The following is a 20,346-nucleotide window of genomic DNA, read 5'->3' as shown; positions in this document are numbered from 1 at the left end:
TTAAAACTCTGATGCAGTCGGTATGTCAACACATCAGTCAGCACTTCTGTGAATCGCATCACACAAGACATGCCAAATGGGAGATTTGCAATTTCAATGTTGTGTGAGTTGCTTTGTGTATTACTGCAACACTGCTCACTGCATCCTTCACATAGGCGTTTCATAGAGCTGCCAGTCATCAATATAAACTCCCCACCCACTCAGCCTGTTTTTAAAACTCTCTGGTAGTTAGCCACGGGAGAAAAATCGAGTTTTCTTATATTTTTAGCATATATTTCAGTCACAAACGTCTATTTTACAATGGGAATCCGAATGACTGATCAGGACCTTTAAACTCCTCCCAGTTGTTTATTTTTTTTACGGAAACGGGCGGGGTGGTGCACAGGTACGGTGAAATCTCGAAGCTAGCTCTCGTCTGGCGGAGTTATTACTTTTTCAGTAAACAATTATGGCGGCCGCGGATCCCTGGTCCTCGAGTGACGACGGGCCCGCAAGTAGAGGAGGGTTCCCGGATGGTGAGAACAGCAACGAGCGCGATGGCCCGGGAGGAAGCGGCGGAGAGGCAGAACGCAAGTCAGATCGGGCCACATTCGAGTGCAACATTTGTTTGGACACAGCAAGGGACGCTGTCATCAGTTTGTGCGGGCACTTGTTCTGGTACGAGGCGGGGATACTTTTGATCAATCGTCGAGTAGGGAATGTTGTATGCTGCTAGCAGCTTGCTTACATACCTAGTCATCTGACATTGCCTTGTTTATCTTTTTAACAAATTCCAGCTAGCTAGTTTCTCTACGATAACAAGCAGGTTGTTTGTTGGTTCACACCCACACGTCGATGACAAATGCATGCACAAGGCTTATTTTATATAGTTAAATGTTAGCTAGCTAGAAAGCAAGATGGCCAACTTGGAGGTCTAGGTAATAGCGAATGTTAATCATGAATGAGTGTTGTTGATTGCCTGAGCTTCATACATTAGCCAACCCATCGAAATAAAGTGGATTTGACAATGGTGTATGCTCATGCCTTTACAAAAATGTTCGCACATTTTATTAACATTCATTCAATTTACAGTTTGTATGTTACATTTAGTTTTTTTGTGTGATATGAAAGTAGAGTGATTTATGTTTCTAGAACAGTACCGCAAATGAGAATCGATTCACGTTTAGATGGAGTATTTAGCTGTTTTGGCTTCCAGAACCTATTCGCTTTTCTGAGGGCCAGTCTCTTTATCTTACGTTCCACTCCTTGCCATGGGCACATGACATGGAGTACACGGAGTGGGTTACCTAAAGAGACTGGTACCCAGGCTACAGAATGTGTAAGGTCATTCATTGGTCTATAAGGAGTAACGTTAGGCTTCTTTAGTCCATTATTGGAAGTAGCCTAGTTGCCTAGCCATCAGCATCTTGCCAAAATCATGCTTATGGAACTTGATTCATGTCCCATTCCAGCTTCACCTGTGCACCAGCAACAGCAACAATGTATCAATCTGACGTTTGCAATGTAACAGAGAATGCCTCTCTGGTACACACCTGGTTGCTGCATGGAACTCAGTCAGTGGTTGAGTTTCTGCGTTGGGTGTATTAATAACTAATAGACACTGCGCAATGGATAACTTTGGTGACTCACACTAAACAATCATTGATTTTTACTAAGCACATGTCATCACTGGTTTAGATTTTCCCAATATTGCCGCCTGAATCATGTATTACAAACAGCAGGCGTTGACCTTCAAGTTTCTGCAAAGTTGTTGGCTACGGTTGCATTGTTTGTAATGTAAACATGCATTGACTCATTCGTGTGGAGTTCAGTCACATCTCCGGGGTTAAGAGTGGGATTGGTGTCAGAGGCACTGTCACTATAGAGGAGTAAGAATAGACTGTCCTCGACAGAAAAAAAAAACTCCAATCCAGTTGATCAATGAGACTTGATGGAAGACATATTACTTAACTGAAAAATATAACTAGATATTTTATGTATACTGAACAAAAATATAGACGCAACAATTTCAACGATTTTACTGAGTTAGTTCATATAAGGAAATCAGTCAATTTAAATTAATTAATTAGGCTCTAATCTATGGATTTCAAATGACTGGGCAGGGGTGCAGCCGTGGTTGTGTCTGGGAGGACATAGGCCCACCAACTGTGGAGCCTAGCCTAGCCCAGCCAATCAGAATTTGTTTTTCCCCCACAAAAGGGCTTTATTCCAGACAGATACTCCTCAGTTTCATCAGCTGTCGGATTGACTGGTCTCAGACGATTCAGCAGGTGAAGAAGCCGGATGTGGAGGTCCTGGGCTGGCGTGGTTACACGTGGTCTGCGGTTGTGAGGCCGGTTGGGCGTACTTCCAAATTCTTTAAAATAACGGAGGCAATTTATGGTAGAAAAATGATTTGATTCTTTGACAACAACTCTGGTGGACAGTCCTGCATGTCAATTGCAYGCTCCCTCAACTTGAGACATCTGTGATGTTGTGTGACACAACTGCACATTTTAGAGTGTCCTTTTATTGTCCCCAGCACAAGGTGCACATGTGTAAGGATCATGCTTTTTTTAATCAGCTTCTTGATATGCCACACCTGTGCCGTGTTACTGTACATGTACCATCCTTCTCTCCCACAATGCATTAATCTGGCCAGCAGCGAGGCGAGACTGTGCAAACAAGCGATGACCAATGGAGCTAATTAACATTAGCGATGGGGATCCCGGATGATTTTAATCACTCACATCGTTAAGGTCAGAACAGGGTAACCAGATGCGCCCTGTAGGTGGGGGGGGCCTACTGGAAAATAAGGTGAATATGGATTCCAAAATCTAGCACACTAACTAGGCCTATGGGAGAGTTTCAATTGCATACTCCTTGCGTCTTCTCTCCTCACCACCTTCTCAAAACCCATTGGAGGAGAAGGTCAGAGGGGCGGGACCTCAGCTTTCTCATCCAATGGGTTTTGAGAAGGAGGCGAAGAGCGAGGATGCGAGGAATATGCAATTGAGAATCTCTGTGTCTCAATTCAGACTCGATGAAGTAGGCCGCTAGGAGGTTGCTCCAAATGTCACCATGTTTCTAGGTGACGCCATTCATAATACCCACACTAATCTTTCTCCTTCTCTCTTTCACAGCTGGCCCTGCCTTCATCAAGTAAGTATGCCATTTTAAAGTTGTCTTTAGTTTCACCGTGGTGGTAAATATTAGGCRACACTTTTTCTACTGGTTGAAACCAGCTCCCAGTCCGATGACATGACCTGAGACCACCTTGGTCAGTCAGTTGACTCAGTGCAGCTTAAAGTTGAGAATGTTCTCAAGCTCCCATTCATAACACCAGTGTTTTATGTGAACCCCCTTTTTGTCTTTGCGGCGCTTTAGATTATAGCACTAGCTGTGACGTACATTTCACCATGCCTAGTATTGCATATCCTTCTCCTTTGAGAATCAAGGTTTTTCGTTCATTAGTTACTGCGCTGACGCTGTTGATAGAATAGTGTCCACACTACTGCCTTCAGTGCCTTGTGTACCCAGCTGTTTGTATTTGACAGTGTTTTGTGCTATATTGCACAACTCTCTTATATTACCGACACAGAAAGTGCAAGGTATAATGTGGAGTTTTTTTTTCTCCCCCAATTTAAATTGTTTAAATAATTCATTCTACTACAGTATATTGACTCATCCTTCTACATAACACAGAACAGCACATAGTGCAGCGTGCCACACACGGTAGATCTAAGTCAGTGCATGCCAATAGACTGACGGTATTGAACAGACGGTACGGTATGGCTTCTGTCTCACCTGTCATATGATCCCTCTTTCTCTCCCTCCTCGGTCTGTGTCAGTGGTTGGAGACGCGGCCCAGCCAACAGCAGTGTCCTGTGTGTAAAGCAGGCATCAGCAGAGAGAAAGTCATCCCCCTCTACGGCAGAGGAAGCTCCAGCCAAGAGGACCCCAGGTACACTGTGTGTTTTTTGAGTCTGAGTGTGCGTATTTGTGAACGTGTGACACTGAGAAACTGCATTGGTTAACTGGTGTTTCGTCATCCAGGTTGAAAACTCCGCCTCGTCCTCCGGGACAGAGAACAGAGCCAGAGAGCAGAGGGGTGAGTCTTCCTCTCCTCTTCATCGCTTACATTTTAATTGATGTTTAAAGGGATACTTCGGTATTTTATCATTCTAGCAGATACCCAGAGACTTCCAGTCATTGCGCTGAYGCTAGATAGCATTGGCTCGCAAAACTACCTCTAACTTCCTTCATACTGAACAAAGAGACATAAAAATGGTATGCACGAGTTCATCGGACTCTGGGGAAATAGATACAGGGCCTCATTGCCAAAATCCCGAAGTATCCTTTTAATATGATGTTTATTACATGGTTATTTTGTGTGTTCACTCTATTTGTAATGAGAGACCACTATTCCTTTCTTTCCTCTTCTTGCAGACCTTCCAGGGGTTTGGGGACAATGGCTTCCACATGTCCTTTGGGATCGGTGCTTTCCCTTTCGGCTTCTTCACCACAGTCTTCAACACCAACGACCCCTACCACAGAGCAGGTACACACACACATACAAACAAACACACCCAACCATCCATTTATTCCTTGATGCGATAGCTGTTGGCTAGTCATTGCAATGTTATCACTGTTCCCCCAGACGCATATGCAGCCGATCACCAAGGCAACGGCAACAACTGGCAGGACTCTCTCTTCCTGTTTGTGGCCATCTTCTTCTTCTTCTGGCTGCTGAGTGTGTAAGGGAGAGGGAGGGAAAGGAAAGGTGCCCACACTCATACACACGTCAAAACACCAGGAACGACSGACTTACTCAATAGTGGCCGAGTGTCTGTGGGTTTTTGCTCTTCCTTTGTACTTGATTGATGGATTAAGGTCACTAATTAGGAAATAACTCCCCTCACCTGCTGCCTAGGTCTTTATTTAAAGGAAAAAAACAAAAACCCGAAGACACCAGGCCCTCCATGGAATATTTGACACCTCTGCTTTAGACTATAGATGGGTGGTGGTGGGATGACCACACGGTCCCGTGTGGCTCAGTTGGTAGAGCATGGCGCTTGCAACGCCAGGGTTGTGGGTTCATTCCCCACGGGGGGACCAGGATGAATATGTATGAACTTTCCAATTTGTAAGTCGCTCTGGATAAGAGCGTCTGCTAAATGACTTAAATGTAAATGTTAAATGTAATGACTGGCGGTCCACTCTTAGCAAGAGCTATCTAGTTCAGGAAACACAAACCAGTCAAAGATTTGTGTATCCCCCAAATGATTTAYGAGACTCACTTGGATAGGGAGAGTACACTGAGACACCACTCTGGTGGTGGATGATACCCAAGCACGAGGGTGAGTAAAGCGAAGACACTATCGCCCTCTTTCTGTGGAATTTGTACATAAATGCGCACACACACAGGGGTGGGGCGGCTGGCTGACTTTCAGGGATGGGACTGGTGGATAGTCAATATTAAATGATTGGAATGATTTAATAGTAAGTTAGGGGATGATCTAAGTAATTTTACTGCACCACAAAACCTATGTAATATATGGTTAACGTAGAACTATTTAGACAAAATGGAATTACTTGTTTTTGCCTCTTGGAGGAATTTCAGGTTTAATTCCCCAAATATTAGAGCTTGTTTGAGTTTTAAGGGAGGGTGAGAATGGGATTTACCTGATAACATAAATGTTTTTCTTTAATCACTATAGCCACTTTTTTCCAGGCCAAAGAGTAACGTATCACCGTCAAGTACAATTTGGGGAAAATGTATTTGGATATTCCTGTTTACAATTTAACTGATTAAATAATTTGTCCGTAGATTTACGAACCCAATTTATGAATATTCTTTAGACTAGTGTACAGATGGGTACACTAACAACTTTATATATAATCTTAACAAACTGCCATTGCACTGTGAAGTCATATAGAGAAGACAGACCTAATAATGTGGATTAGAGCTACAGTGTATTCGTAAAGTATTCAGACCCCTTCACTTTTTCCACAATTTGTTACAGCCTTATTCTAAAATGGATTCAATAATTTTTCTCAATCTACAGTCGTGGCCAAAAGTTTTGAGAATGACACTATTAATTTCCACAAAGTTTGCTGCTTCAGTGTCTTTAGATATTKTTGTCAGATGTTACTATGGAATACTGAAGTATAATTACAAGCATTTCAAAGGCTTTTATTGACAATTACATGAAGTTGATGCAAAGAGTCAATATTTGCAGTGTTGACCCTTTTCCAAACCTCTGAAATCGGCCCTGGCATGCTGTCAATTAACTTCTGGGCCACATCCTGACTGATGGCAGCCCATTCTTGCATAATCAATGCTTGGAGTTTGTCAGAATTTGTGGGTTTTTGTTTGTCCACCCGCATCTTGATGATTGACCACAAGTTCTCAATGGGATTAAGGTCTGAGGAGTTTCCTGGCCATGGACTCAAAATATCGATGTTTTGTTACCCGAGCCACTTAGTTATCACTTTTGCATTATGACAAGGTGCTCCATCATGCTGGAAAAGGCATTGTTCGTCACCAAACTGTTCCTGGATGGTTGGGAGAAGTTGCTCTCGGAGGATGTGTTGGTACCATTCTTTATTCATGGCTGTGTTCTTAGGCAAAATTGTGAGTGAGCCCACTCCCTTGGCTGAGAAGCAACCCCACACATGAATGGTCTCAGGATGCTTTACTGTTKGMRWSASACACAGGACTGATGGTAGCGCTCACCTTGTTTTCTCCAGACAAGCTTTTTTCAGGATGCCCCAAACAATCGGAAAGGGGATTCATCAGAGAAAGTGACTTTACCCCAGTCCTCAGCAGTCCAATCCCTGTACCTTTTGCAGAATATCAGTCTGTCCCTGATGTTTTTCCTGGAGAGAATTGGCTTCTTTACTGCCCTTGACACCAGGCCATCCTCCAAAAGTCTTCGCCTCACTGTGCGTGCAGATGCACTCACACCTGCCTGCTGCCATTCCTGAGCAAGCTCTGTACTGGTGTTACCCCGATCCCGCAGCTGAATCAACTTTAGGAGAAGGTCCTGGCGTTTGCTGGACTTTCTTGGGCGCCCTGAAGCCTTCTTCACAACAATTGAACCGCTCTCCTTGAAGTTCTTCATGATCCGATAAATGGTTGATTTAGGTGCAATCTTACTGGCAGCAATATCCTTGCCTGTGAAGCCCTTTTTGTGCAAAGCAATGATGACGGCACGTGTTTCCTTGCAGGTAACCATGATTGACAGAGGAAGAACAATGATTCCAAGCACCACCCTCCTTTTGAAGCTTCCAGTCTGTTATTCAAACTCAATCAGCATGACAGAGTGATCTCCAGCCTTGTCCTCGTCAACATTCATACCTGTGTTAACGAGAGAATCACTGACATGTCAGCTGGTCCTTTTGTGGCAGGGCTGAAATGCAGTGGAAATGTTTTTGGGGTATTCAGTTCATTTGCATGGCAAAGAGGGACTTTGCAATTCATCTGATCACTTTTCATAACATGCTAATTGACATCATGCAGACTTTGTAGAAAATTAATATTTGTCATTCTCAAAAGTTGTGGCCACGACTGTACACACAATACCCCATAATGACAAAGCAAAAACATTTTAGAAATATTTGCAAATTTGTTAAAGAAAAAAAAAAAGTATCACATTTACATAAGTATTCAAAYCCTTTACTCAGTACTTTGTTGAAGCACCATGGAATATTTGACACCTCTGGTGTTTTGTCCATCATATTAAAGGGATACTTTGAGTGTTCTTGAGTATGACGCTACAAGCTTGGCACACTTGTATTTGGGGAGTTTCTCCCATTCTTCTCTGCAGATCCTCTCAAGATCCAGGTTGGATGGGGAGCATCACTGCACAGCTATTTTCTGGTCTCCATAATTGCTCGATCAGGCTCAAGTCAGGGCTCTGGCTGGGCCACTCAAGGACATTCAGAGACTTGTCCCRAAGCCAGTCCTGCATTGTCTTGGCTTTGTGCTTAGGGTTGTTGTCCTATTGTAAGGTGAACCTTCGCCCCAGTCTGAGGTCCTGAGCGCTCTGGAGCAGGTTTTCATCAAGGATCTCTGTACTTTGCTCTGTAAATCTTTCCCTCGATCCTGACTAGTATCCCAGTCCCTGATGCTGAAAAATATTGCCACAGCATGATGCTGCCACCACCATGCTTCACCGTAGGGATGGTGCCAGGTTTCCTCCAGATGTGACGCTTGGCATTCAGGCCAAGGAGTTCAATCTTGGTTTCATCAGACCAGAGAATCTTGTTTCTCATGGTCTGAGAGTCCTTTAGGTGCCTTTTGGCAAACTCCAAGCGGGCTGTCCTGTGCCTTTTCCTGAGGAGTGGCTTCCGTCTGGCCACTCTACCATAAAGGCCTGATTGGTTGAGTGTTGCAGAGATGGGAGAACCTTCCAGAAGGACAACCATCTCCACAGAGGAACTCGGGAGCTCTGTCGGTGACCATCGGGTTCTTGGTCTCCTCCCTGACCAAGGCCCTTCTCCCCCGATTGCTTAGTTTGACAGGGCGACAAGCTCTAGGAAGAGTCATGGTGGTTCCAAACTTCTTCCATTTAAGAAAATGAAGGCCACTATGTTCTTGAGGACCTTCAATGCTGCAGACATGTTTTGGTATCCTTCACCAGATCTGTGCCTCGACACAATCCTGTTTCGGCGCTCTATGGACAATTCCTTCGACCTCCTGAGTTTGTTTTTGCTCTGACATGCACTGTCAACTGTGGGAYATTTTTATAGACAGATGTGTGCCTTTCCAAATCATGTCCAATCAATTGAATTTACCACAGGTGGACTCYAATCAAGTTGCAGAAACATCAAGGATGATCAATGGAAATGGGAAGCACCTGAGCTCAAGTTCGAGTTTCATAGCAAAGGGTTTGAATACTTATGCAAATAAGTTTTGTTTTWTTGAATACAGTTGCTAAAATTTCTAAACCTGTTTTTGCTTTGTCATGGGTTATTGTGTGTAGATGAGGGGGGAAAAATTATTTTATCAATTTTAGAATAAGGCTGTAACAAAATGTGGAAGAAGGGGTCTGAATATTTTCCAAATGCACTGTATAGTGGATATAATTTAAGATTATATTTAAGAGTTCTTTACAATAGTGTTAGTCTGTTAACCTATATGATAAAGAGTCATGAGGATAGTGTATGGGAAGACTGGAGTGGGCAGTATTGTATTGTGTACAGTTGTGCTTTGTGGAGAATTGGCCACATATGAGCAAATAGTCTGGGGACAGTTTTTGTAACATTTAAATCTACAAAGCAAAATGATCTGGAATTGAATTGAACACAGGATCATTCGATCTGGATTAAATGTTCTGAAAAACTGGCCCTGGGGGTTTTGTTGCTGGGCACAGTGCTGCACAGGAAAAGATGACAGCAGGGTCACATTCATTAAAAAACATGTTGCAACATGTGTTTATTGGACAAATTCAGGACTGTTTCAGTTCACTGTTTTATTCCGCTTTGTGCCTACTGAACACGGCCCAGGTGCAGAAGTCAATACAGTGTTTGCCAGAGCCTTTTTGACCCAAGTCAGAATGAGTATTTGTTATTATCATCTGCAGCCAAGAAAATAACATGCGGTGAGAAACATGAACTGTTCCCAATGTGACATGGACTATTATCTTATTTCTATTGCAATGAGTGTTTCTCCTGATTGTGTTTGTGTGTATCGGTCTGTGGTTGGGTGTGTGTATATATTTGTATATATGAATATTGTAAATGCTGTTTTTACCTTTTTCTGAACGACCAGCCATGGGATTGAGACAAGATGTGAGAGACCTCAGGTTTAACCAGGCAACCTGACATGTGGCCGAGTCCCCCTCTTCCACTAGTGAAAGACAAGTTACTCTTTTGTACTCGTACGACGCTCACTGAATGGTACAATCTATTGCATATGATGCACATATGAGCCAACCAGAGGCGAGTGAGCAGTGTATGAAAAGGAAACTAACTCCTATTTCACCCTACCCATTTAATTATGATACAACTCCTGTGAAGTATATGAAATGGGCTCAAGATCAAGTGTCCAAGAACTCTGTAGCACCTTAAACACCAGCCATGCAAGGGGTTGAGGAAAGGAAGGGCACAAAGTGGTAGATGGGGGGGGTACAGGTTGTAATTTCTTGCATATCACTGTCTGATCAAGCGAAGCATTTGTATTAGTTTATTTTGACAAAAAATATAAATTACATTTGTATTAAGTCTTGTGCAACAGTGAGACATTGTGCAAAACCAAATGGTCACAGAGCTTTGGAAATTGTTTTCCTGCTGTCTGAATAAATAGTTGTTTAATACATTTAATGTGGCCGGTGTTGTCTCAGTTTATGAAATGTCCAAATATGCTGAATTGTGGAAGGCAATGGGCTAGCCACAGATGGGATTCATTCAACCACAAAGAACACACTAGATCTATGTCAAGAATAAAATACTCAGCTTCATTGTAACCTAAATTAGCTGGATCAGGTGTATCCCATCTATTACTATGCTTGCAGTCGAGATGATCATATGATTAACAGAACTGGTTGCACAGGTTGTTTACCCCCACTGTTCTAGTAGCATTACATTGCTGTAATGCTACTAGAATTTGGCTCAACAGTWGAGGCACTTGCTCTTGTACTGGACTGTTGAATGATCACGTGATTAGTCTTTAGTAGATCACATGATACAACACATGACTGCAAACTCCCACATGCATTCCCTCTCTGGGTCTCAGGAGACAAAAGGTTGAGGAATGTAGTGAGATTATGACATATTGGGTAGTACAGTATGTGAGGTAAATTAACATTGATACTTGACAACTGAAAGTACTGTAGTTGTGTTGAGTGCGTGCAGCCAAATGGATGGATGTGCTCACTCTAGACTGAATTTGATTTGTTCCAGGGTCCATACTTAATAAGAATAGAATTAGGGGACCAGACTGGTCTCAGACTAGACGTAATATAGTAAACTTACATCCGGGACACTTAAGTTAGTATGATAAGACAGAAGGTTACTTAAGGCAAAAACTAAAATAGGGTGGGTGGGCGTATAACGTGAACGTCTAGCAAACCAAAGGTTGCGTGTTCGAATCTCATCRCGGACAAGTAACATTTTAGCTAATTAGCAACTATTTAGCATGTTAGCTAACCCTTTAACCTAACCTTATCCACTAGAGATAGCTGACTAACGTTAGCCACCTAAACATTAGCAACAACAAATTGGAATTCGTAACATATTGTACATTTTGCAAAATATACTAATTGGATGTAAGCGAGCCACAAATAAACACATACCATTCGAAACATTACATATCATACTAAATGGAGTGTCTCGGATTTACGTACAGAATAATAGGAAATGCTCAGATCACGTTGAGACACCTCATACCTGACTTGCTATTAGTTCTGCTAAAGAGAGCTTTGTCTTCAGCTCCCATGTACAAGGGGCTGCAGCCTGCAAGTGTCTCAAGATTTTCAGAAGGTCACATATGCACCACTGATTCAAGCTGATGTGTGAAATAAACCAGAGGTATATTCCTGTAGAGCAATCCATCACTGCGCAAGGCAATATACAGGAGTGATGTCAGCATGGGAAAACATTTGAATAAAGTGTTAGATATAATCATAATTACAATAAAATGTTTAAAAAATATCTACAATATTACATAACATCTAAAAAAAATATAGAATCATAAAACTGAGTGTTACTTTAACAAATAAACTAACAGAGACCTTAAACTGAAACAATATACGGAGTACTGAGGATCATAAAAAGTATTTAAAACAGTTATGGCGACGATTTCTATATCTAATAAATAATTTGCTCACTTGAGAAAAAGGTATATTTTCTGAAAACAAATAAGCACTGGGAGAGAATAAACATTTGATTTTGGTTAGAGTTTTGGTAAGTTAGAAGGAGTAGCTGGAATTTAAGAAAATATCTAATCACACTCATAAGCGTGGACACATACATGTAATCTCAAGTTGAAAGTGCAAAAAAGTGATCCATTATGGGTCAACTTTGACATGTCAGAAGGGGGAAAACAGAAGGAGTGATAAGGCTGAAAGAAAAAAGGTCATATTTCTCGGATGTTGTGATGTTTCTAGGATATTGAAAGTAACTGTGGCTCTAATTCGTCTAAAGGCACCATTTCATCAATCCTTTCCTTTGCCATTTTTAGGTCCCCTGTTCTTTTTATTGAGGATTTTCATCAGGTTCTTGGACATGTAATATGGCTTCTGCATCGTTCCGTCATGTCGCTCCAAGTCCTCCACTGTGAGAAAGGGAGAGAAAAAAAAAATGTTGTGCAATGAAGTAAGATATGTAACAATGTAATGCATGAGTGTTCAGTATTTGATACAGTAATATTTGTTGTTGGAGGTGCTCTACTCACAGAAGCAGAGGAAAAGTGTGTCCACACACATGCTGTACACATTGAAGAATCCATGAGCAATGAGGTATGCTCCCACCACAACCACCTGTTACCACCAAGACATASAACACTGTCAATTTCTTTCTCTAACACACATTTAATTACCTGTATATATGACTCACTTACAATAATGGGCATCCAGTAATAGTTGAGCATTTCAGTATGGAAATTGCTGCCTGGTAGTCTTATTCTGCCAGAGAAGAAAAAGAAGGCCAGGACACCTGAGAAGAGAAGAGTAGAGGAGGATTGGTTAAAGAATCATTTAGACCGGTTATCCAATCACACTTCTGGCCTGTAAAATGCACCAAAGGAGCTCCCATTCAGAACTACCACCAATGCTAACACCATAATAATKATGTTGTCCTCTTACCTACTCCTCCCACCACTAGCATCTTCCCAAAGAACAGCAGCAGGTCCGTCACTTTATCTAGCACCACCACCCTGAGTGGAGAGGCACAGTCAGGCAAACACATCCCCACCTGCTTTGGTTCCACAGCAGTCAATCAAATCCATGCAAAATGTTCTTATGTAAGAGGGAAAAACAAGTCTACACCTTCCCACAGGCATACCAACCATTACTAGAGCACATACTGTACCTGACAATGTTCCTCATTAGAAGCATGAATGCGTTTTTAGCRGAGACACAGAAGTTTTTTCCRTATACGGCAATCTGTGGAAAAAAGAGGTGTGTATTAGACACMTAGCCTTAGCCTACCAGAAATATTCTATACTGGGGGAACTGAGCGAGATTGACTGACAGGGACTTGGAGTTAACAGGTATATGTGATGATGTTATGGTGACGTAGTGGAGACTGACCATGATGTAGGCGTTTCTATTGAGGAACTTGATGAACTTCTCCAGACACCAGAAGCAACACTTCAGACAGCACATGAGGAACCGAGAACAGGGGTTTTGAGCCGCTAGAGAGAAAGAGACACATATACATATATAATAGAGCGATTACATGTTTGAATCGGATAATAATAACAGTTTAAGGGAAGTCCAAGGCGGTCTCCAGCCTTACCTCTGGTCTTGTGGTCCAGGTACTCCAGGATGATCCGGATTATCTGGATGAGGGTGAGGATCAGAGCACCAAATGCCAGGGAGCCAACATGGTATCTAARAGAAACAAGAAAGAAACATAGACATAGGGGGAGAGAGGGAGTTAATTGAATGGAAAGCTAACAAAATACAACATTTGATTCTGGCTCAGATTACAGAGTGTACAAAATATAAGGAACACCTGCTCTTTCCATGACAGACTGACCAGGTGAATCCAGGTAAAAGCAATGATCCCTTATTGCTGTCACTTGTTAAATCCACTTCAAATCAGTGTAGATGAAGGGGAGGAGACAGGTTAAAGAAGCATTTGTAAGCCTTGAGACATGGGATTGTGTATGTCTGCCGTTCAGAGTGTGAATGTGGAAGACARAATATTTAAATGCCTTTGAACGCGGTATGGTAGTAGGTGCCAGGTACACCGGTTTGAGTGTCAAAAAGTGGTTAGAGCGTTGGGCCAGTAACCGAAAGGTTGCTGGATCGAATCCCCGAGCTGACAAGGTAAAAATCTGTCGTTCTGCCCCTGAACAAGGCAGTTAACCCATTGTTCCCCGGTAGGACATCATTGTAAATAAGAATTTGTTCTTAACTGACTTTCCTAGTTAAATAAAGGTTAAATAAAAAATAAAAAGAACTGCAACGATCAACAGTTTCCCGTGTGTATCAAAAATGGTCCACCACCCAAAGGACATCCAGCCAACTTGGAGCATTGGAGTTAACATGGGCCAGCATCCCTGTGGAACACTTTGACAAGTTGTAGAGTCCATGCACTGACAAAGTGAGGCTGTTCTGAGGGCAAAAGGGGGTGCAACTCAGTATAATGAAGGTGTTTCTAATAGTTGTACACTCAGTATATGGTCTGTGGACCCTCTAGTGGCCAGGCAAGGAAAGGCACCACCACACCCCTACTGTTGAAGTGTTTGTCTACTCCCTTACCGTATTGTGCGGATGAAGGCCTGGGAMAGGGGGAAGGTGGGGATGTCCGAGGGCTTGTTTAAGGCCCAGTAGTAGGAGGCGAAGGCCCCRGCCAGGCTGCACTGGCCCATGGCGATGACAAAGTTGACGCACCACAGGAAGGCCACCACGTTGTAGATCTGCAGGTAGAACAGGTTCCTCTGCAGCAGGCCCTCGTTGTTGTACTTGATGAAGATGCAGCGCGCCGATCGGCACCACGAGTAGTCTGTAGAGTTGTAAAATGTCTGAGGGAAAGATAAGGGGGAGAGATGAAAGAGGAAGGGATGAGATGAATGGAGAGATGGAAAGGGGTCAAACATTTTTTTTTTTTTTTTTTTTTAAGTAGACGGCTGAACTAAGGCACATTTTCTGTATTTCTGAGTTGGGCTTTCTGCATGCATCTCTATGGGGTCAAAGTTAATCATGGACACTTACCTGTGGGTCACAGGTCTCATTGCCGCTGATTTGGCCACAGTTATCCTGAGTAGAGTTGAGAGCCACCACTTTGTACACTGGAATACCTGAAGTGGCCAGATACCTAAACAACCTCTGTTAAGTGGGTTAACGATACCGTGGAGTTTGTAGACTGGAACACAGATACAAAACAGACCTTTTGTCATAAAACTATAATAGGCAGTGTAAATACCCACAAATATTTAAATGACTGAGAGGATACAGAGCAGTGATGCCCCAATAGGCCACACACACCACCAGGARAACAAAGGTGATGAGAGGATAGAACAGCGTAGACATCATGTGACTGACAGCCCTGTGAAAGAGAGTGACATAGTTACAGGACGTGTGCTGAAAAGGTTAGGTGTATCTCAATATTGGTAGAATATTTGTCACAATACATGTTGTTGTGTGTGTGTGTGTGTGTGTGTGTGTGTGGTGTGTGTGTGTGTGTGTGTGTGTGTGTGTGTGTGGTGGTGTGGGCCAGTATGTGTAATCCTGGCTCATATATCTAACATGACTCACTTGCTGGACTCCTGGATGAGAGCGATGCGATGAGGATTCTGGACCGCAAAAAGAATCAAGGTCAGGAGAAGAATGCCCTCTACCACAGACAGGATTATCACTGAGCGAGAAAGAAAGAAAAGAAAAGAAAAAAGAAAGAGATGTAGGGAGGAAGTAGATAGGTCAACACAATGGTACAACACAATGGTACAAAGTTGTCATCAGAAAGGAATGTCTGTCAGTCTGTGTACAGAAGAAAAACAGACATAAAATTAGCATGTGTAATATCAGACTCACAGAAGCCAGCCAGGTCTCCTTGACCTGAAGGTAGACCTTGAAGTCGGTGGTGAAGCCTATGTCAGTGATGGAGACAGTCGACTTTCTGTAGTTGTCATACTCCCACCAGCAGTGATATATGCCTACAGACAGACAGATTTGCAGACAGACAGATTTGCAGGCAGGCAAGCAGAGCGCGGCAGAAAAAAAAAAACACTTTAACCACCCTGAAAAGTCCATGTTCTTAAACCAATGTGAACTACATACACTATATATTACAAAAGTATGTGGACACAGCTTCAAATTAGTGGATTCGGTTTTTCAGCCCCACTCATTGCTGACAGGTGTATAAAATGAGCACACAAGCCATTGCAGTCTCCATAGACAAACATTGGCAATAGAATGGCCTTACTGAAGAGCTCAGTGACTTTCAACGTGGCACTGTCATAGGATGCCACATTTCCAACAAGTCAGTTCGTCAAATGTCTGCCCTGCTATAACTTGTAAGTCGCTCTGGATAAGAGCGTCTGCTAAATGACTTAAATGTAAATGTAAATGTCTATAGCTGCCCCGGTCAACTGTAAGTGCTGTTATTGTGAAGTGGAAATTTCTAGGGCCAACAACGGCTCAGCCGCGAAGTGGTAGTCCACACAAGCTCCCAGAACGAGACCGCCGAGTGCTGAAGCGCGTAGCATGCAAAAATCGTCTGTCCTCGGTTGTAACACTCACTACCGAGTTCCAAACTGCCTCTGGAAGCAACGTCAGCACAAGAACTGTTTGTCGGGAGATTTATGAAATGGGTTTCCACAGCCGAGCAGCCGCACACAAGCCAAAGATCACCATGTGAAATGCCAAGCGTAGGCTGGAGTGGTGTAAAGCTCGCCGCCATTGGACTCTGGARTGATGGATCACACTATACCATCTGGCAGTCCGACGGACGAATCTGGGTTTGGCAGATGCCTGGAGAACGCTACCTGCCCCAATACATAGTGCCAACTGTAAAGTTTAGTGGAGGAGGAATAATGGTCTGGGGCTGTTATTCATGGTTCGGGCTAGGCCCCTTAGTTACAGTGAAGGGAAATCTTAACGCTACAGCATACAATGACATTCTAGTCAATTCTGTTCTTCCAACTTTGTGGCAACAGTTTGGGGAAGGTCTTTTCCTATTTCAGCATGACAATGCCCCCGTGCACAAAGCGAGGTCCATACARAAATGGTTTGTCCAGATCRGTGTGGAAGAACTTGACTGGCCWGMACAGAGCCACGACCTCAACCCCATCAAAYACCTTAGGGATGAATCGGAACGCCGACTGCGAGCCAGGCCTAATTGCCCAACATCAGTGCCCGACCTCACTAATGCTGTTGTGGCTGAATGGAAGCAAGTCCYTGCATTAATGTTCCAACTTYTAGTGAAAAGCCTTCCCAGAAGAATGGAGGCTGTTTTGGCAGCAAAGGGGGGACCAACTCCACATTAATGCCCATGATTTTGGAATGAGATGTTCAACGAGCAGGTGTCCACATACTTTTGTGTGTCATGTGTGTTTAGACCTACTAGAGAGAGTACACTACATACATGCWAGTAGACATATTGTTACCACACCTGTTATTATCAATGACTTACCATAGGCACCTACTGCCAACACTCCAAATATAAGAACCCAGACCATAACAGGGGCGATAAACCGCAACAGAAGGAGGAACAGAAAACTGACCACCATGGCTATGACCAGTGMACTGRGGGAGGAGAGGAGAGAGGAACATAGCTGGGTAAGAGAGTGGATTGGAAGAGCGGAGAGAGGATAAAGTTAAAAGGAGGTGGAGGAAAACAAAAATTCGAAAGAGACATTTCTGGTCATTATTAAAATATAAGTCACAGATTAAGGATTATTACATAATTGACTTAAGTGATTTGTAAATATGTATCAAGCCACCAGATATACATGGCAAAGCCATGTATCTAAAGATATGGGTCTGATACAGGTAAAACACACTTTGACACCTACAGGTTTGTCCAGTTTTATAAGCACTTAGCGTCATTAGCATTAGGGCTGTGACGATACCAGTATGGCAATATTCTTTTCTTGGCAAAAATGAAAACACGAAGCAGACCAAGCTCGTCGGTCCTTTAAAAACTGTCTGTATGTCAAATATTGTGTGCTGTAGCTTGAAAAATATATAAAAATGTGACTAGATGACAACATAATGATGTTTGTTTCCAACATTAGGGCCGTTTTCCTAAAGTGAAATCCGCTTCGTGTTTTGTTTCCTTGCAGTAATAYTGGTATCGTCCCGGCCCTAATAAGCATGCCATCTCTTATCAATGTTAGCTTCTATCTGCAGCAATCTCATATTTAATAAGTTAAATGTATTAAGTGTAACGTGAACGATAGAGCGACCATGCAAACTTCTCTGGTKTCTCCTGTTCTAATACCACAGCACACTGGAAAATTGTGCATTGACAAGTAACTGGTGTAGGGGGTGGTCTGATGAGAGGTGAAAATGAACCCGAGAGAGACTCACGCGATGATCCACTGCCATGATGACGCAAAGTCCTCAAAGATTCTCACTCCAATCTCCTTGGCTTTGAAGCTGTTTACCATGTCACTACAAGACACACAGGGAAAAGACATGTTAATGCTAGTAATTACTGACAATGTCTTTGACAGAAAACAGCACGATGAAGAGTACTACAGGATAAATTAAGACAAAAGCAGGGACGATTTTGTTAACAGAATTTATAACGGTTGAAGATGCTGTCATCAAGGCAAAGGGTGGCTGTTGAAGAATCTCAAATGTTAAATATATTTGATTTGTTTAACATTTGTTTGAAATAACACATATGGAATCATGTAGTAACCATAGTTTTGATGTCTTCACTATTATTCTACAATGTAGAAAATAATTTTTAAAATAAAGAAAAACCATTGAATGAGTAGCTATGTCCAAACTTGACTGGTACTGTAAATATAAATAAAATAAATGTTCCTTTATTATTTTCCCCTAACCCTGATTTATATTTTTCAACTGTGCTGTGATGTTAAAAAATAAAAAAATAAAAAAATCCTTGAATGAGTAGGTGCATCTAAACTTTTGACACACACACACACACAACACCCCCTACCCTTTTGCGTTCCCGATGCCATTGACTGTATCATTGATGCTTGATGGCAAGCCCCACGTATTGGCAAAGTCATTAGGAATATTTTTCAGAGCTGTAACATCAGTTACACAGGATACTTCCCAGCACTAAAGAAAAATATAAAAAGAAAACATAATTCATTTGAAATGTTTATATTTAACGACTTCTAGATTACAGTGCATTCGGAAAATATTCAGACACGTTGACTTTTTCCACATTCTGTTACAGCCTTATTCAAAATGTATTAAATCGTTTTCCCCCCTCAATCTACACAAAATACCCCATAATGGGTGGTGGGGTTATATCCTGCCTGTTTGGCCCTGTCCGGGGGTATCATCGGATGGGCCACAGTGTCTCCACTGCCCCTCCTGTCTCAGCCTCCAGTATTTACTGCTGCAGTTTATGTGGTCGGGGGGCTAGGGTCAGTTTGTTATATCTGGAGTACTTCTCCTGTCTTATCCGGTGTCCTGTGTGAATTTAAGTATGCTCTCTCTAATTCTCCTCTTTCTCTCGGAGGACCTGAGCCCTAGGACCATGCCTCAGGACTACCTGGCATGATGACTCCTTGCTGTCCCCAGTCCACCTGGCCGTGCTGCTGCTCCAGTTTCAACTGTTCTGCCTGCGCTATGGAACCCTGACCTGTTCACCGGACTGCTACCTGTCCCAGACCTGCTGTTTCAACTCTCTAGAGACAGCAGGAGCGAGAGACGATAGAACATCTTGGCAAATTATGTCTCTGTATTATATCTCCACCCGGCACAGCCACGAAGAGGAAATGGCCACCCCTCAGCCTGTTCCTCTCTAGGTTCTTCAGTTTGGAGCTTTCTAGGAGTTTTTTAGCCACCTACAATCCATCCTCTACACTTGCCTTCACTCGGTTCTTTTCTTGTGGGAGTTTTGCTGGGTTTCTGTACAGCACTTTGAGATATCAGCTGATTAACGACTATTAATTCATTTGATTTGATAATGAAAAAGCAAAAACAGGTTTTTTAAAAATGTTAGCAAATTCATAAAAGAATAATCATAAAACTAAATATCACATTTTACAAAAGTATTCAGACCCTTTACTCAGTACTTTTTTCAAGGCCTTGGCAGCGATTACAGCCTCGAGTCTTCTTGGGTATGATGCTACACGCTTGGCACACCTGTATTTGGGAGTTTCTCCCATTCTTCTCTTGCAGATCCTCTCAAGCTCTGTCAGGTCAGATGTGGGAGCGTCGCCGCACGCTATTTTCACGTGCTCCAGGAGTTTGATCAGGGTAATCCGGGCTTCTAGCTGGCCACTCAAGACTTCAGAGACTTCTCCCGATGCCTCCTGCTGTTCTCTTGCGCTGTTGCTCAGCGTCGTTGTCCTGTTTGGAAGGTGAACCCTCGCCACAGCGCTTACGCACCGTGAGGCACAGTCTGAGGCAGGTTTTCATCAAGGATCTCTGTACTTTTGCTCCGTTCATCTTTCCCTCGATCCTGACTAGTCTCCCGTCCCTGCCACTGAAAAACATCCACAGCATGATGCTGCCACCACCATGCTTCACCGTAGGGATG

The 20,346-nt window shown here is 42.9% G+C and overlaps 2 protein-coding genes across 3 annotated transcripts in view; one reads left to right on the top strand and one right to left on the bottom strand.

Annotated features, from left to right (window-relative positions):
- The first annotated feature begins 186 nt into the window (after positions 1 to 186).
- Positions 187 to 10,308, top strand: LOC111956118 (E3 ubiquitin-protein ligase RNF5). Of its 2 annotated transcripts, XR_011474467.1 has the most exons (7): positions 187 to 657; positions 3,123 to 3,141; positions 3,831 to 3,943; positions 4,036 to 4,090; positions 4,429 to 4,540; positions 4,640 to 5,002; positions 5,038 to 10,308. XR_011474467.1 is itself a non-coding variant. In XM_023976559.2 (6 exons), exons 1-6 carry the CDS (start codon positions 449 to 451, stop codon positions 4,738 to 4,740), a joined length of 609 nt encoding a protein of 202 aa, XP_023832327.1. In that variant the 5' UTR covers positions 187 to 448; the 3' UTR covers positions 4,741 to 10,308. The 2 variants fall into 2 exon arrangements, 1 of the variants encoding a protein (XP_023832327.1); XM_023976559.2 differs by having other exon boundaries at positions 4,640 to 10,308.
- LOC111955469 (choline transporter-like protein 4) overlaps positions 10,156 to 20,346 on the bottom strand; it is a 39,545-nt gene continuing 29,354 nt past the window's right edge. Inside the window, exons 8-22 of the mRNA XM_070436275.1 lie at positions 18,787 to 18,901; positions 18,186 to 18,269; positions 17,287 to 17,399; positions 15,683 to 15,808; positions 15,411 to 15,510; positions 15,109 to 15,201; positions 14,868 to 14,970; positions 14,415 to 14,677; positions 13,444 to 13,538; positions 13,236 to 13,339; positions 13,015 to 13,088; positions 12,789 to 12,859; positions 12,545 to 12,639; positions 12,380 to 12,464; positions 10,156 to 12,259 (exon numbers count right to left, since the gene is read on the bottom strand). Coding sequence (XP_070292376.1) covers positions 12,141 to 12,259; positions 12,380 to 12,464; positions 12,545 to 12,639; positions 12,789 to 12,859; positions 13,015 to 13,088; positions 13,236 to 13,339; positions 13,444 to 13,538; positions 14,415 to 14,677; positions 14,868 to 14,970; positions 15,109 to 15,201; positions 15,411 to 15,510; positions 15,683 to 15,808; positions 17,287 to 17,399; positions 18,186 to 18,269; positions 18,787 to 18,901 — 1,640 coding nt within the window. The 3' untranslated portion in view covers positions 10,156 to 12,140. The remainder of the gene's footprint in view (positions 12,260 to 12,379; positions 12,465 to 12,544; positions 12,640 to 12,788; positions 12,860 to 13,014; positions 13,089 to 13,235; positions 13,340 to 13,443; positions 13,539 to 14,414; positions 14,678 to 14,867; positions 14,971 to 15,108; positions 15,202 to 15,410; positions 15,511 to 15,682; positions 15,809 to 17,286; positions 17,400 to 18,185; positions 18,270 to 18,786; positions 18,902 to 20,346) is intronic.

The sequence above is a fragment of the Salvelinus sp. IW2-2015 genome, linkage group LG31, assembly GCF_002910315.2.
Source record: "Salvelinus sp. IW2-2015 linkage group LG31, ASM291031v2, whole genome shotgun sequence".
NCBI lineage: Eukaryota > Metazoa > Chordata > Actinopteri > Salmoniformes > Salmonidae > Salvelinus > Salvelinus sp. IW2-2015.
The sequence above is the reverse complement of the archived record's forward strand: the minus strand, read 5'-3'. Positions and strand labels throughout refer to the sequence as shown.